Source organism: Camellia sinensis, chromosome 4, assembly GCF_055761805.1.
Source record: "Camellia sinensis isolate YWXY chromosome 4, ASM5576180v1, whole genome shotgun sequence".
NCBI lineage: Eukaryota > Viridiplantae > Streptophyta > Magnoliopsida > Ericales > Theaceae > Camellia > Camellia sinensis.
Window position 1 is genome coordinate 48,060,523 of NC_138964.1, and position 13,841 is coordinate 48,074,363.

The 13,841-nt window shown below is 35.7% G+C and overlaps 1 protein-coding gene and 1 pseudogene across 1 annotated transcript; both read right to left on the reverse strand.

The window, feature by feature from the left end:
- Positions 1-6,707: 6,707 nt before the first annotated feature.
- Positions 6,708-7,181, reverse strand: LOC145823731 (secreted RxLR effector protein 161 pseudogene; annotated as a pseudogene).
- A 3,542-nt stretch (positions 7,182-10,723) lies between these two features.
- Positions 10,724-11,793, reverse strand: LOC145823732 (uncharacterized). Its single transcript, XM_082923256.1, has 2 exons — positions 11,499-11,793; positions 10,724-10,884 (listed from the first exon to the last, which is right to left on the reverse strand). The coding sequence occupies exons 1-2, from the start codon at positions 11,791-11,793 to the stop codon at positions 10,724-10,726; spliced, it is 456 nt and encodes a 151-aa protein (XP_082779382.1).
- Between the last annotated feature and the right edge of the window lie 2,048 nt (positions 11,794-13,841).

A 13,841-nucleotide genomic window follows, 5' to 3' on the forward strand; every position in this document is an offset into this window, starting at 1 on the left:
TGTGGAGCAAGGTGCGTGCGGGGATGGCCACACGTGCAGGGTTGAGGGCCGCACGTGCGGGAGATAGGCTCCGCACGTGTGGGGCACATGTCGCACGCGCGGGGCACTAGGCAGTCTGAAAACCCTTTCTTTTTTTTATCTTTTAGGACTGAATGTATCTCATTGTTTCTATGTCTCTCTCTCTCTAAGAACACTTTTGCTCCTTCTCTCTAAAAACCCTCATCAAAGCACTCAAAATCTTTGATTTCTTGCAATCCTTTGGGGCTAAAGTCATTATCTCTCACAAATCTTGGAGATCAAAGCTAGGGCTCCATTTGGTGTAGTGGAAATCGAAAAATCTCCCATCTTGACTCTAGGGTTTCATCTCTTTCATCATCAAACCTTGAGGTAGGGACTTTCTCAAGTTACATATGCATGTTTTGCAATTATTGTTGTTGATTTAAGGGTTCTTCTTGAAGTTATGGTGTTGATTTTGATTTTGTGACCCAAAATGTAGAGATTTTCAAAAGTGGGTTTTAAAGATCTCAAGTCCTTCAAGGATAGCATCTTTAGAGTTGAAATTATCTTAGGCAAGGAAAATGGGTGATCTTGAGGGCCCTTTTCTAGTGATTAGTGTGTGTGTGTGGGTGTGTGGGTGTTGCTTGTAGAGAAGAAAACTAGAAATTGGAGGTTTTCAAAACAAATGATGGGAATACATGAAGTTTTACTATTAATGTGTTATTTTGTATATCAAAAGAGCTCAAGAAATGAGGGATTCTTGTTTATAGTTACAAATGATGAATCTCATAACATAGAGGAAAATGTTGGTGTTGGAAAGAAAATATTGTTCAATTGTTGTTATAGCCTTGAAATGATTATGTTATTGCAATTGCTTAAGAAATGGAAATGTGGCTATTTGTCTATGAATTTAAATGGGAACATGGCTCCATTATGAGAAAATAAGGAACGGAAGGAGTGAAAGCTCGTTTATTCGAGATTATTGTTGATATATATATATATATATAAGAAATAAAGGGGAATGATTATTATAACTTCATCAATTGTTATTTTGCATACATTATTGACTAGTTACTGCATGTTTTGATTTGAAATTGAATATCTTGCATTGAGAAAGGAATTGTTGAGAAAAGAACTGAGGAAATGTTTATGGGGTAAATACGTTGGTAAGTCTGGTTAGGAGGTGTAGATAAATTGATAAGTTGGCCTGAGTGTCCGGGATGAAAGATCGAAAACATGCGCAGAGGAGGTACCACTTCCCTTCCGGTTAGCAACTGGTAAAGTGGGGTTATTGGTAGTGCTTGTTGAGCCTACTTGCAGACACCAACCTATGGATTACCTGAGTCATATTTACCGCCCCTATTGATTAAATATTGGAAGTTTCGAAATGGTTGAGATTGCAAACTATTATTGAAACATGGTGATTTTCAAGAAGAGCATGTAAAGAAATTTTCTTTAAAATGGCATTGCATGGCATTTGCATTTGTATTTAACATTGGGAGTTTGCATAACTGTATATACTTTGTAAAGAATCTCTACTGGCCTTTACGCTCATCCCTATGGGTTTTGGTGCAGGAAAGGACGTGGTGAACCCGCCAAATTAGGGCGTGGGAATATGTTTTGATAGCACAAGGCTCTTTGTTGTAATTGTAGATTTTTTTCTAAGCCAAGGGCTAATCATGTACGGATCCGAGAGACCATTTTGTGTAACCGGGCTTATGGCTTGGAACTTGTAAGCCCTTGAGGGCCTTATTCATTTTGGTTAGATGATTTTACATGTTATAGATTCATGTACTAGTTTTCAATGAATGTATAATCGCATGTGAGATCACTTTTGTATAAATATTCGAGTTATGTAATGGAACATGTTGAATATATATATATATATATATATCTGGTACCTCTTATGAGCCATGATTATTATTATATTGAAATGGTATGTATATTTTTGGGGCATTACATTCACTATATGCTCTACTAAATAGAAAATTTGAGCCAAATGGGAAGCTCTCTCAAAGCTGTTACATGTGAGAAATTGTAATGGTGATCATGACATCATCTTTTTGGTTCATATTATTTGTTGCAACTAATAATTTGTCATGTGCATTGTTTGGTATTTTATTTTAATTTTAATTTTTCAGAATTATAGAGTACATGCTGGACAAATTCGTGCCCACTGTTGTCTTTTCTCTTATGCTTTTTCCTTTTCCCAACCCTAACCTCTCTCGCCTCTCGCACTAGACCTCCTCTCTTTAGTTTTTTTCCTTCCTCTCAAACCCACTCTTCCTCTCCCTCTCTCCCATCGCAGCTCACCCTAACCCACTTTTCCTTCCCGACTCCAGCTGCTGCAAGTGGTACTGTTATCCAGCACAAGGTAACCTTAAGAACATTATCATAGCCCTTCGATTTTCTTGGAGTTCTTGTAATGGTATTTTTTATCTAATTTTTTTGTTTAAATCTTCATGTTTGTATATTTTGTTGACATTAGAAAATGAGTATTGACACTGGATTACCATATTAAAGTTTTCACACTGCTGAATGTAACTATCTATATATTGGAATCCATTTTTATCTCTTTAATCTAATTCTTTTTCCCTTCTCTGTTAACACTACATTCGACACTGTTCTAGTCACAACATGTTCACATAACCCTTTTGCTTTACATTTGCCTTTGGTTTATCCATTACAAAAACTTAGTGAGTGAATGTTAGTAGGTTATTTAGACTTTAGCTACACTTTATGCTTTTTCTTTTTATTTGTGTTTGTCCTTTTTCTTTTGGTGTTTACTCCTTCAAACTACACTATCATTATGGCATACTTGCTTTTTAATGTTATATTTCTATTTTGGACTATGTTATCCTGATTTTGGCATTAGCTTCTTTTTTTGTTCATCAAAATTTTATAATTTTATATTTTGATAACTTAATTGTGAATGTGCTTTAGGTTTGTTTGGTAATTGAGACAATGTAAAGAAAGTGTAAAATTTTAAATTATTGAATTGGTGGACGTATGATCCTTCTATTTGGCTTTAGTTTTAGGAAATTATTTTCTCTCATATTTATTTTATATATATTTTTTCATTGCTGCTTGTGACTCGCGATAGTAACTTTGGTTATTTGTTCGTGATGGTAACTTCGGTTGTTTGCTCTTAAGGAACCACAAAACACACCGAGTCATTCAATGTTTCTCAACTACCAACCAACAAAGGTGGGCCAACATTATCCTATATGAAAAATATTTCGCCATGTCATTCATTAGGAGCATCACATACTAATTGAAGCATAAATCTTAATAGTACTAATTGTTCTTGCTTTCTGGTGCTTGAATTGAAGTTTGAAAGCATAAATTCTGTTTTAAAAGCTGTAGTAATCAATGTCTTTAAAATGTTGGAACTTATGTTTAGAAACAAATGGTTTGTTTGAGTGCTGAAGTTGATGCATTAGTGACAGAATTGAAGTTAAAACATAGGAAACCCAATTCAAATAGCTGAAATGTTGATGAATCAATTTGTGAACATTACCATGAATGAATCGGTTTACAGAAACTAATGGTCTGAAATGTTGATGTTTTATTAATAGTAACAAAAATCAAGGTAGTTCTCAAAAACAAAGATCAACAACCACGATGGTTTTCATGTGCTTCGTTTTTATTTTATTTTTTAGATTCTTCTAGCAAAGGATCTTCGGCATTCTTCATATCCCTTTGATTTTTTGGGAGTTCTTGAAGTAGTATTTTTTTTTCCTAATTGTATTGTTTAAATCTTCATTTTTGTATATTTTGTTGACATTTGAAAATGAGTATTGACACTGGATTACCATATTGAAGTTTTCACATTGCTTAAACCTCGGGGGTTCAATGATTGGATCGGGTAATTAGTTTAAGTTGGGGGATAGATTAAGTGTTTGCTACAAAACTATGATGGTATATGTATTCTAGTAAATTATCAATACTATGATTTTCATTCTATTAGTTATTTATTTTTGTTGTTCACAATTTGTTTTTGCAATATGGTGAATGTCTTCTAGGCCTTGCTATTGCTTTTAGCTTTAAATTTGTCATAGTCTACCTAAATATGGGATTTATATTCATTTATTTTATTTAAGGAAAGTGTTTTCTAGTTTGAAACCATATGAAGACTAGTCGTGGAATGTTGGTAACAGAATATAATTGATTATACTTTAGAAAATTAAGTCTCTTTATTTTTTTTCATTAGTAGCTATTGTTTGTTTAATGAATAATTTGCTCTCTAAGATAATGGATAAAGGAAAATAGTAAGTTGATTTATTCCTGGTTTTAGAACATTGGAAGGCATGATAGCATGAATGTTTATAATTTTTATTGAACAATTGATTAGTGTTGGCCAATCCATCCAATCAATTGCACAATTGACTGGTGGTGGACAAACCTTCCAATCGATTGGTGAATGGATTAGTGTTGGCGAAACCATCCGATCAAGTGGACAATCGATTGGAGTGGCCAATTCTTCCAATCGATTAGTTAATCGATGCTTTTGCAAAATTTTAGATGTGCAATTGATTAGTTGACTAATTTTGCTGACTTGTAAAAAAGTGATATTGGATCTTTACAGTGTCTGTGGCTACCAATATTATGATAGGATACATGGCATTAGAACCTATGCATCATCTCCAATTCATGCATCATTACTTAACTAAGGTATATTTTATGCCTTTTAAGCGGATTTTTATGAAAATTGTTAATCACAATTTATTAATTACCCAAGTGTTAATGTTGTTTAATTAAAATTTGTCTTAAATGTAATAAGCATTAATTGTTAAATATAAACTATTAAGAACATAGTAATCATTATTTTAAAAGATAATTATTGAATTTAAAAAAATAATTCATTGGTTAAATTAGTGTTAGTTATCAATATTAATATAATTTGTGTTAGTTTGAGAATTTTAGTTGTTCATTATATGCTATTATTTTAGCTTCCAATTACAGTAGTGAGCGAGCGAGCTCTTGAAGTTTCATTGCAAGGGAGATAATGTGAATCCATGAAGCTCCTGGGTTCTCTGGTTGTTACATTTTTCATGAATAATAAATTAAATTGCATGTTTGGCATGTAAAGGATTTAATTAAATTGCATCTGGTTTAGACCCTGTATAGATTGCATAGGAGTCATTCTAGACGGCAAAGAAGTAAACTAAGTATTGTTTGATAGGGAAAGGAATTGATTTCTTCTTAGTACTTGGTTTTACACCTACTTCTTGTGCATTTTTGTTATTTATTAAAAAGTAAAATTCATCTTGTGCATTTTTGATGATTTTAAATTCGAACAACAGGTTGATACCTGGTGTGAGGAATTACATCGATGCCAAAAAACAGAAGGTCAGTTATTTAATGATGGAATTTTATATTTATTTGTTATTTAAAATTTGTTTTGGGAATTCGATGCTTAGTTGATTTGAAAATCAAAGGAAGTAATTTATTGACAATAAAAAACTGAGATCAAATATGAGGAAATAAGGATTGTGTTAGAATTTAGCATGAACTTTATTCAACTGGATTAGTATTAAATGTCACGTGTCAGTGTTGAATTGACGGGGAACTTGTGATGCTAAAATGAGATAATCAACAAACCATGAAGCCTGCAATCTTGCAAGTTGGACACTAAGAAGCACAGTATCATAAGCAGAACAGGTAAACAAAGATCAATGATCATAAGCAACATATGTATGCATAACTCAGAGACAAACATAAGAGCTCACATACTGAATGTGTGTGTATGCAATCCTTGAGAGGCCATAGTGCTAGAGTTAATCCTAGCAGTGATCGGATTGTTAGACCTCCAACAAGAGTATCTAAACATCACTGAGAAAAGTCAAACCACTAAAAAATCAAGGGTTATTTGTTGAGTAAAAGCGGAGGCTCCCCCCTCAAACAATGAGTCCCCTTTTTTTTCTTTTTTTTTTCCTGAACTTTTCTTTCTTGTGAGCACTCATTGGTGGTTTTCACGCTCAAGAGTATGGAGACCAAACTAGAGAAGCATGGAAACAATAAGGATGGCCTGGTTGGTGCCTCTGAGGTAGCCTTTTTCCTAATGCACTGACTTCAAAGAAATGAGGAAGAAACCGTGGAGGTGAAAATAGATGGTGGGTGGTTAAAAGACAACATCACCCAAGTTTTGCCAATATAGGTCAATTCCTCTAGAAATGCATAAGAGACAATGTTAGAACTCCATAGAAAACTATGATAACTTAAGCAAAAACCCCTGAAACAATTTATCTCAAGAATCTATACAGAATGAGATCATGAATTCAATGAGCATGAGCATTCAGAATGAGCTATGAACACAGATAAATGAAATCTTGCAAGCAACATGAGAGGTGTTCATATACGTCTAAATGCAAAAGATGACAAGAATCAATGACAATGAGATTATAGCATCCAAGTACACCGACAGCCAATCACTCTCACCTACTCAAGTAACAAGCCACACTCTAGTTAATGAAAACTATACCCAAGGTCTTTCTAAGGAACTCAAACCGAATAAGATCAAGAGGTTTTGTAAAAATATCATCTTTTTGATGCTCAGTGGGTACATGTTCAAGAACTACAAGGCCCTCATCAACTAACTCTCGAATGAAATGATGACGAATGTCAATGTGTTTGGTGCGAGAGTGATGGACTGGATTTTTAGAAATGTTAATGGCACTTGTATTATCACAGAAAAGAGTGAGAGTGTCCTAATCTATACCACAATTATGAAGCATTTGCTTCATCCACAACATTTGTGCACAACTACTCCTTGTAGCAATGTACTCGGCCTCAACGGTCGAAAGAAAAACGGCATTCTGCTTTTTGCTATGCCACGCAACTAGATTATTCCCTAGGTAAAAACACCCTCCGGATGTGCTCTTCTGATCATCAACACACCCAGCCCAGTCGGCATCAGAAAAACCAGTGATTTCGACTGTAGTATCAGTCAAGAACCAAATCCCATACCCCAATGTCCCACTAGCATACTTAATGATGCGTATAACCGCAAGAAGATGAGACTCTTTAGGACAAACTTGGTAATGGGCACAAACACCTACACTAAATGCAATGTTAGGCCGACTGGTTGTAAGATACAAAAAACTCCCTATCATGCTCCTATAAAGAGTAGGATCAACATCAGTACTAGAGGAGTCTTTGAAGAGTTGAAGATTAGTGCTCATGGGAGTGTGTGCATGTTTGGCCGATTCTAGACTGAACTTAGACACAATGTTTTTGGCATACATGGTCTGAGAGACAAACATACCCGAAGGAGACTGTTTAATTTGAAGACCCAAGAAATAAAACAACTCTTCCATCATGCTTATCTCAAACTCATGTGTCATGCAATCCGAGAAATATTTCACAAGAGAATCAAAAGTGGATCCAAACACAATATCATCAACATAAATCTGAGCAACAAGAATATGAGACTTAGTGTGTTTCACAAATAAGGTCTTGTCCACACTACCCCTTTGAAAATCATTATCAAGAAAAAAGGTAGTAAGTCTATCATACCAAGCTCGAGGGGCTTATTTCAACCCATATAACGCCTTGTCTAACTTGTAGACATGGTTTGGACAATTTGAGTCTTCAAACGTTTTTGGTTGCTCAACATAAGCCTCTTCTTTCAAGTACACATTCAGAAAGGCACTTTTCACATCCATTTGGAACAGTTTGAATCCTAGAAAGCATGCAACACCAAGTAAAATACGAATAGATTCAAGACGTACAACAGGGGCAAATGTCTCATCATAGTCAACACCCTCTACTTGTGTATAGCCTTGAGCAACCAACCTAGCTTTATTTCTAACCACAATACCATTCTCATCAGATTTGTTTTTAAATATGCACTTGGTACCTATCACATTCATGTCTCTAGGTCTGGGAACAAGAGTCCAAACTTTGTCATGTTCAAATTGACCTAATTCTTTATGCATTACATTGACCCAACTATCATCTAGTAATGCCTCTTTTACATTCTTAGGTTCAATTAACAAAACATAGCACATATGAGATACCTCTTCCCGAATTTGTTTTCGGGTTTTCATTCGGTCTGAGACATTTCCAATCACCTGTTAAGCCAGACGATTCAGTTTTACCCTTGCTGATGGTTTTAACTCTGGACTAGTAGTGACTGGAATATCAGAGGTGGTGTCTCTTTGTGCACTCTTTGAACTCGGGCTTACTATTGAAGTTGGTACTAGCTCACCTTCTTAGGCATGACCCTGTGCTTCTCCTTGACTTTGTGGTTCACTATCCAAGATTGGAGACTCACCATTTTCTTCCTCATGTATCACTGGCGTAGGAGAACCGATGTCATCTACAACCACATTGATCGATTCCATTAAAGATAAAGTACACATGTTATAGACACGAAAAGCTCTACTAGTGGTTGAATACCCTAGAACAATACCTTCATCACTTCAAGAGTCAAATTTTCCCAAAGGCTCTCTATCTTTGAACATGTAACATTTACTCCCAAAGTTTTGAAGTATTTTACATTAGGTTTCAACCCTTTCCACAATTCATATGGAGTTTGTAAAGTGTCGGGCCTTAAATATACACGATTCACAACATAAACAGCGGTATTTAAGGCTTCAACCCAGAACTTTGGAGGAACTTTCTTGCTTAGGTGCATGACCCTAGCCATCTCTTGAACTACCCTGTTTTTCCTCTCAATAACTCCATTTTGTTGTGGAGTAATAGGTGCAAAAAACTCATGCTTAATTCCATGCATATCACAAAAATCCGAAAACGAACTATTTTTAAATTCACGACCATGATCAGTTAGGATTCTTATGATACGCCCAATAGAAACCCCCTGTTCATTTTGGATTTTAAGAACTAAGGACTGGAAAGCATCAAACGTATCAGATTTTTCTCTTAAAAAATTAACCCATGAAAAATGAGTGTAATCATCAATAGTTAAAAAAAAATGTATCTTTTACCTCCAATGCTTTCAGTGCGAATAAATCCCATAAGATCTATATGAACAAGTTCAAGAGGACGTTTGGTTGTGAAGTTTTTCACCTTTTTATGAGGGGCATGAGTTTGCTTCCCAAGTTGACATGGTCCACACATATGGTTCACATTCTTACCCATTTTAGGTACTCCTTTCACAAACTATTTGTTGGCTATCTTAGTTAGGTCTTCGAAATTCATGTGACCTAATCTTCGATGCCACAGGTCAAGGTTACTTATGATGGCCAAGTGGCATGTGAGATCATTAGTGGTAACAATATCATAGCAGTTATCAGATGTGTGAACCCCATGCATGACAGTGTTTCCCTTCTTATCTAAAATTTCATATTTATTTTTTGAAAATAATACTTCATGATGCGAATCGGACATTTGATTAATGCTCAAAAGATTAGCTTTAAGGCCATCAACAAATAAGACATTTTCGAGCTTCGAAAGACCAGCCACACTTATAAAGCCCTTACCAATGACTCTAGAAATGTCACCATCTCCAAAGTTAACAATTCCTCCATATTTTTCAAGAGATATAAAGTAGGATTTGTCACCAAACATGTGACAAGAGCACCCATTATGAAGATACCACATGTGTAAGTCACGTGCTTTCAGTGTAGTGTGAACAACAAAACAAGTTAAGTCACTCTTTCTGACCCAGATCTTTTTGGTCTTAACAGAGGCAGAACTGGTAGTCTTGATAAATGTCTTAGCATTGTGAATACCATCATGAATCTTGGTGTTTCGCCTAAGACATGTAAGGTTGTCTCCTAACCTGTGAAATATTAGTATTTCTAATTTTTGATACACCTTACCAAATAACTCAAAACAGTAAGTGTGAATGTGGTCATACATACCACAATGATGACAAACAAACACAGGTTTTACCTTCCTTTAGGTTGATAAAGAGAGTGATCACCCTATTGAACCTTCACCTTTCCCTTTGCTTGAGTCTTGATGTCATGTGACGTAGAGGCCTATCCCTTTTGAAATGTTGCATCACCATAGCTTATCCCACTTTTGTCACAACTCATCTGTTGAGACCCGATGATGTCTTCCAGTGTCTTTGACCCTTTGTTCCACAGATCAATCGTGGCTCTAGTATCTTTGAGTTCTTCCTCTTTCTGTCCAACTAGCTTTTCTAATGCAGCTTGTGACATCTCAAGGATTTCAATCTTCTCTTCATATGTGGCATAGATTTTCAAAAGTTCATTCATTTCGATCTCACAAGATAAAAGTTTTCCACAGAGGTCTTGCCTTTCATTATAGATCTTGATGACATCCTTTTTTACTGTTGTAACTCTCCCTTTAGCTTGACATTCTCGCTTTCACATGCTTTGAGCTTGAAAGTGAGTTTGACATTGATCTTGGACAAGTTCAGAGATTCATTGTAAAGCTTTTCATAAGCTTGTTGTAGGTCATCACCATCAATCTCATCATTGTCTTCCGAGGTTTCATCTTCTTTATGCTTCTCTTTCTTCTCGATCTCATCTAGTCGAGCAACTAAGGCATGAAAGTTGATGGATGATTGTGAAAATGACTCTCCTCTTTCATGGACTTGACTAAGAATGTCCCATGCATCTTTGGCCTTTGTGCAGTAAGCAATCCGTTGTTCTTCTTCTTCTGAAATTACTTCACGGATGGTATGCAGAACTCTTTGATTGCTCAGATTGTCAGTACTTTCAACATCATTTTCAATTACTCGCCAACCTTCAGGGTCATGAGCTCTAAGATACATCCTCATTCTGATCTTCTAGAATAAGTAATTACTCCCATCACAAGTAAGAGCACGGTGCAGACTCTGACCACGAGCAAACTCAACTGGCTTTGGAGTAGGTTGAGTGACAGTAGACCAGAATGCCATGTAGGTACTATCTCCATCTTCACCAGATTTAGTTTCTTCAGGTTCTTGCTCTGACCCGCTTTCATCATTCTAAGTCACTGTATAGACTTTCTTTCAATTCTTTTTCGATGGACATTCAAGAGCAATATAACCAAACCCTAGACATTCATAACACTTGACACCTTACCCCTTCACAGTCTTCTGCTCAGTTTTTGGAGCAACTTTTGATGGAAAAGTTTTGGATTTTTCATTACCCTTATCTTTTGAACTAGAGTCCTTGAAATTAGACTTCTTTTTCTTTAAATTTTTTTTGAATTGTTTGGTAAACATAGCCGTCATTTCGGACTCTAGATCAAACTCAATCTCAGGAGTTTTAACAGTCTTATGGGCATTAGTAAAAGCCACATTATTTTTTTTATTTTTTCTTAGAAATCTGGTGGGCTTCATAAGTCTACAAGTTTCCAGCCAACTGATCAAGCTTAAGGTTCTCAACATCCTGTGCCTCCTTAATAACTGTCACTCTTGATTGGAACCTCTCGGGTAAAGATCTCAAAATTTTTCCAACAACCTTAGCTTTAGGGATTTTTTGTGAAACAGGAATTCACAATGTCACTAAATTTAGCATAAAAATCACCAAACGTCTCATCATCACGCATAAAAAGAGTTTCAAAAAATGAGGTGAGACGTTGAAGTTTTGATCTTTTAACAGCAGTAGTACCCTTGTGAATAGTTTCAAGAATGCCCCAAGCCTCTTTTGCTACCTCACAGGTGTGAATACGATGAAACTCTTCAAGTGTGACGGAGCAAAAGAGGGAATTGAGAGCTTTACTGTTCCAACTCGAGTTTTGGTAATCGATTGCATCCCATTTATCAAGTGGTTTGGGGATATCAACACCACCAACGGTGACAACAGGTTCACTCCACCCACAGATCACACAATGCCAAACTTTCTCATCAATAGATTTTAAAAACGCCCTCATATGAGCTTTCAATAAGAATAGTTTGTACCATCAAGTAACGGAGGTCTATGGATCGAGTTACCTTCGCGAATTGAATCCATATCACAAATCACACAAAATCGCACTCCTATAGTTTTGATAAAAACAAAAAGTGACCTGCTCTGATACCAATTGAAAAACTTAAGTGATTCGTGATTCGGACCAAAATTAATTGCAACAATTCCCAAACATTTAAAACTAACAATCTAAATCATCTAGCACGTACGAAAGTGATTTAGATTGCTGCTTCAAAAACAATAAGTCAACACAACTGATTTTTACGTAAAAAAAATCACAATTGGAGCACCTCCAACTGTGATTAAAAAACCATGGACAAAACGCCACTAAACAATCCACTACGAAAGAAAGAAAAAATACAAATTTACCAAAACAAATTACCCAAACTCAACCAATTTGTCTTCAATAATCTGTATCTCTTTCACCACCGCCTTCGTCTCGGAATTGATCATGTTGAATCCACAACATCCATGTCGAATCAATGACCACACAAAACTTCGAATTCCTTCGAATACTCCACACTTGAATCTTCAGATTCCACTGAAGAAAAACACTTTGTATAGATAAAATCAAACCGACAACCCTTTGATTTAACACTCTTAATTCAAGAATAAACACCCAAAGAAATCAAAGGAAAACTAGCAAATAACCTCCAGAAGAAAACCCTAAAACCCAAAAAGAGGATCTAGAAGCCGTACCCTAGAATCAGAGCAAACTGCAGATTTATAGCGGTAGGATACGCGATCTCCGCTCAAGCGCAGGACTTGCCGCTCTAACAATGACACTTAACCGCGTATTCCTAACCAGGGTCTACGCTTAAGCACTAGAAATAATGCTCAAGCATTAAAACACACCTCCCAGTACTTTTGCAAACAAGCCAAACTACTGAGAGTGTGAGATTTCCGCTCAAGCACAGCTTTTCCCGCTCCAGCGGGAAGACCAAACAAGGAGAAAAAATTATAGCTCAAGTAACCCAAGTTTGTTCGCATAATTGACAACAAGTAGGGACCTAACACTGTATCTTTGGATCATAAACAGTAATGCCATTTAACATAAGCAAAAAAAATTAAATTTTTAGATTTGAAGAAGAAATAAAATATATTGCTCAATTAGAAGAAATAAATCCTTCTTTTAAGATTCCGAGCATATCATTAGAGAACACAGTAATACAGCCCCTAAGGTTGTTCATAAAAACTAAGAAGAAAGCATAGCAGTAACTTAAAGAATAGCCAATGACAACAATTCAAGTGCTTTCCTTTCCTGGACAACCAGCTCATGAAAGATATTAACGAAGCAAACATCTTTAACAAAGCTCTACTAATAGCATGAGTTTAATCTTTCTCATTAACATAGCACATTCCAAAGACAGGTTTCAAGAAGACAAAAAGGAAAGGGAAAAGGAATAGGAATACAACCTACAGAAGGGAAAAGGCCGAATCTACCTTAGAGAAAATTAAATAAAACTGACTAAACTAGCGTTTTTGTTTACCAAACACAGGTTTCATCTATTTATTACATGGTTGCTAATCAATAAAATACAACTCCTCTTTTAATATGTCTCCTGATAAACAAATTCTGTTCTGATTTGAACTCAACCACATAAAATGAGATCTTCATTGATACAGACACCAATTTTGCCAAAATAAAGGAAATATACATTGATAGACATAAATCTTGTCAGCATTTCTACTACATACACATTGGTTGAGTCCTAGCACTCTTGGAAGGAAAACCACTAATTAACTTGGTAATATACTACACACCATGAAGGAAAATGAATTTAAAATAATATATACTTGCCAAATAATTATCTACGAGCAACTTGAGATCAGAAAAGTTGCTGCTAATACACCATGAATTTATCTTAGAATCATCAACACTTGCTCCCAAGGATAGGTTGGCTATGTAATGGTAGGTTCAATTAGAAGAGAGAACCATCAAACACCATGGCCACTTGAATCACCACCACAACACTCATATTAATATGCACTTCCACTGTTGAGTAGAAGTGG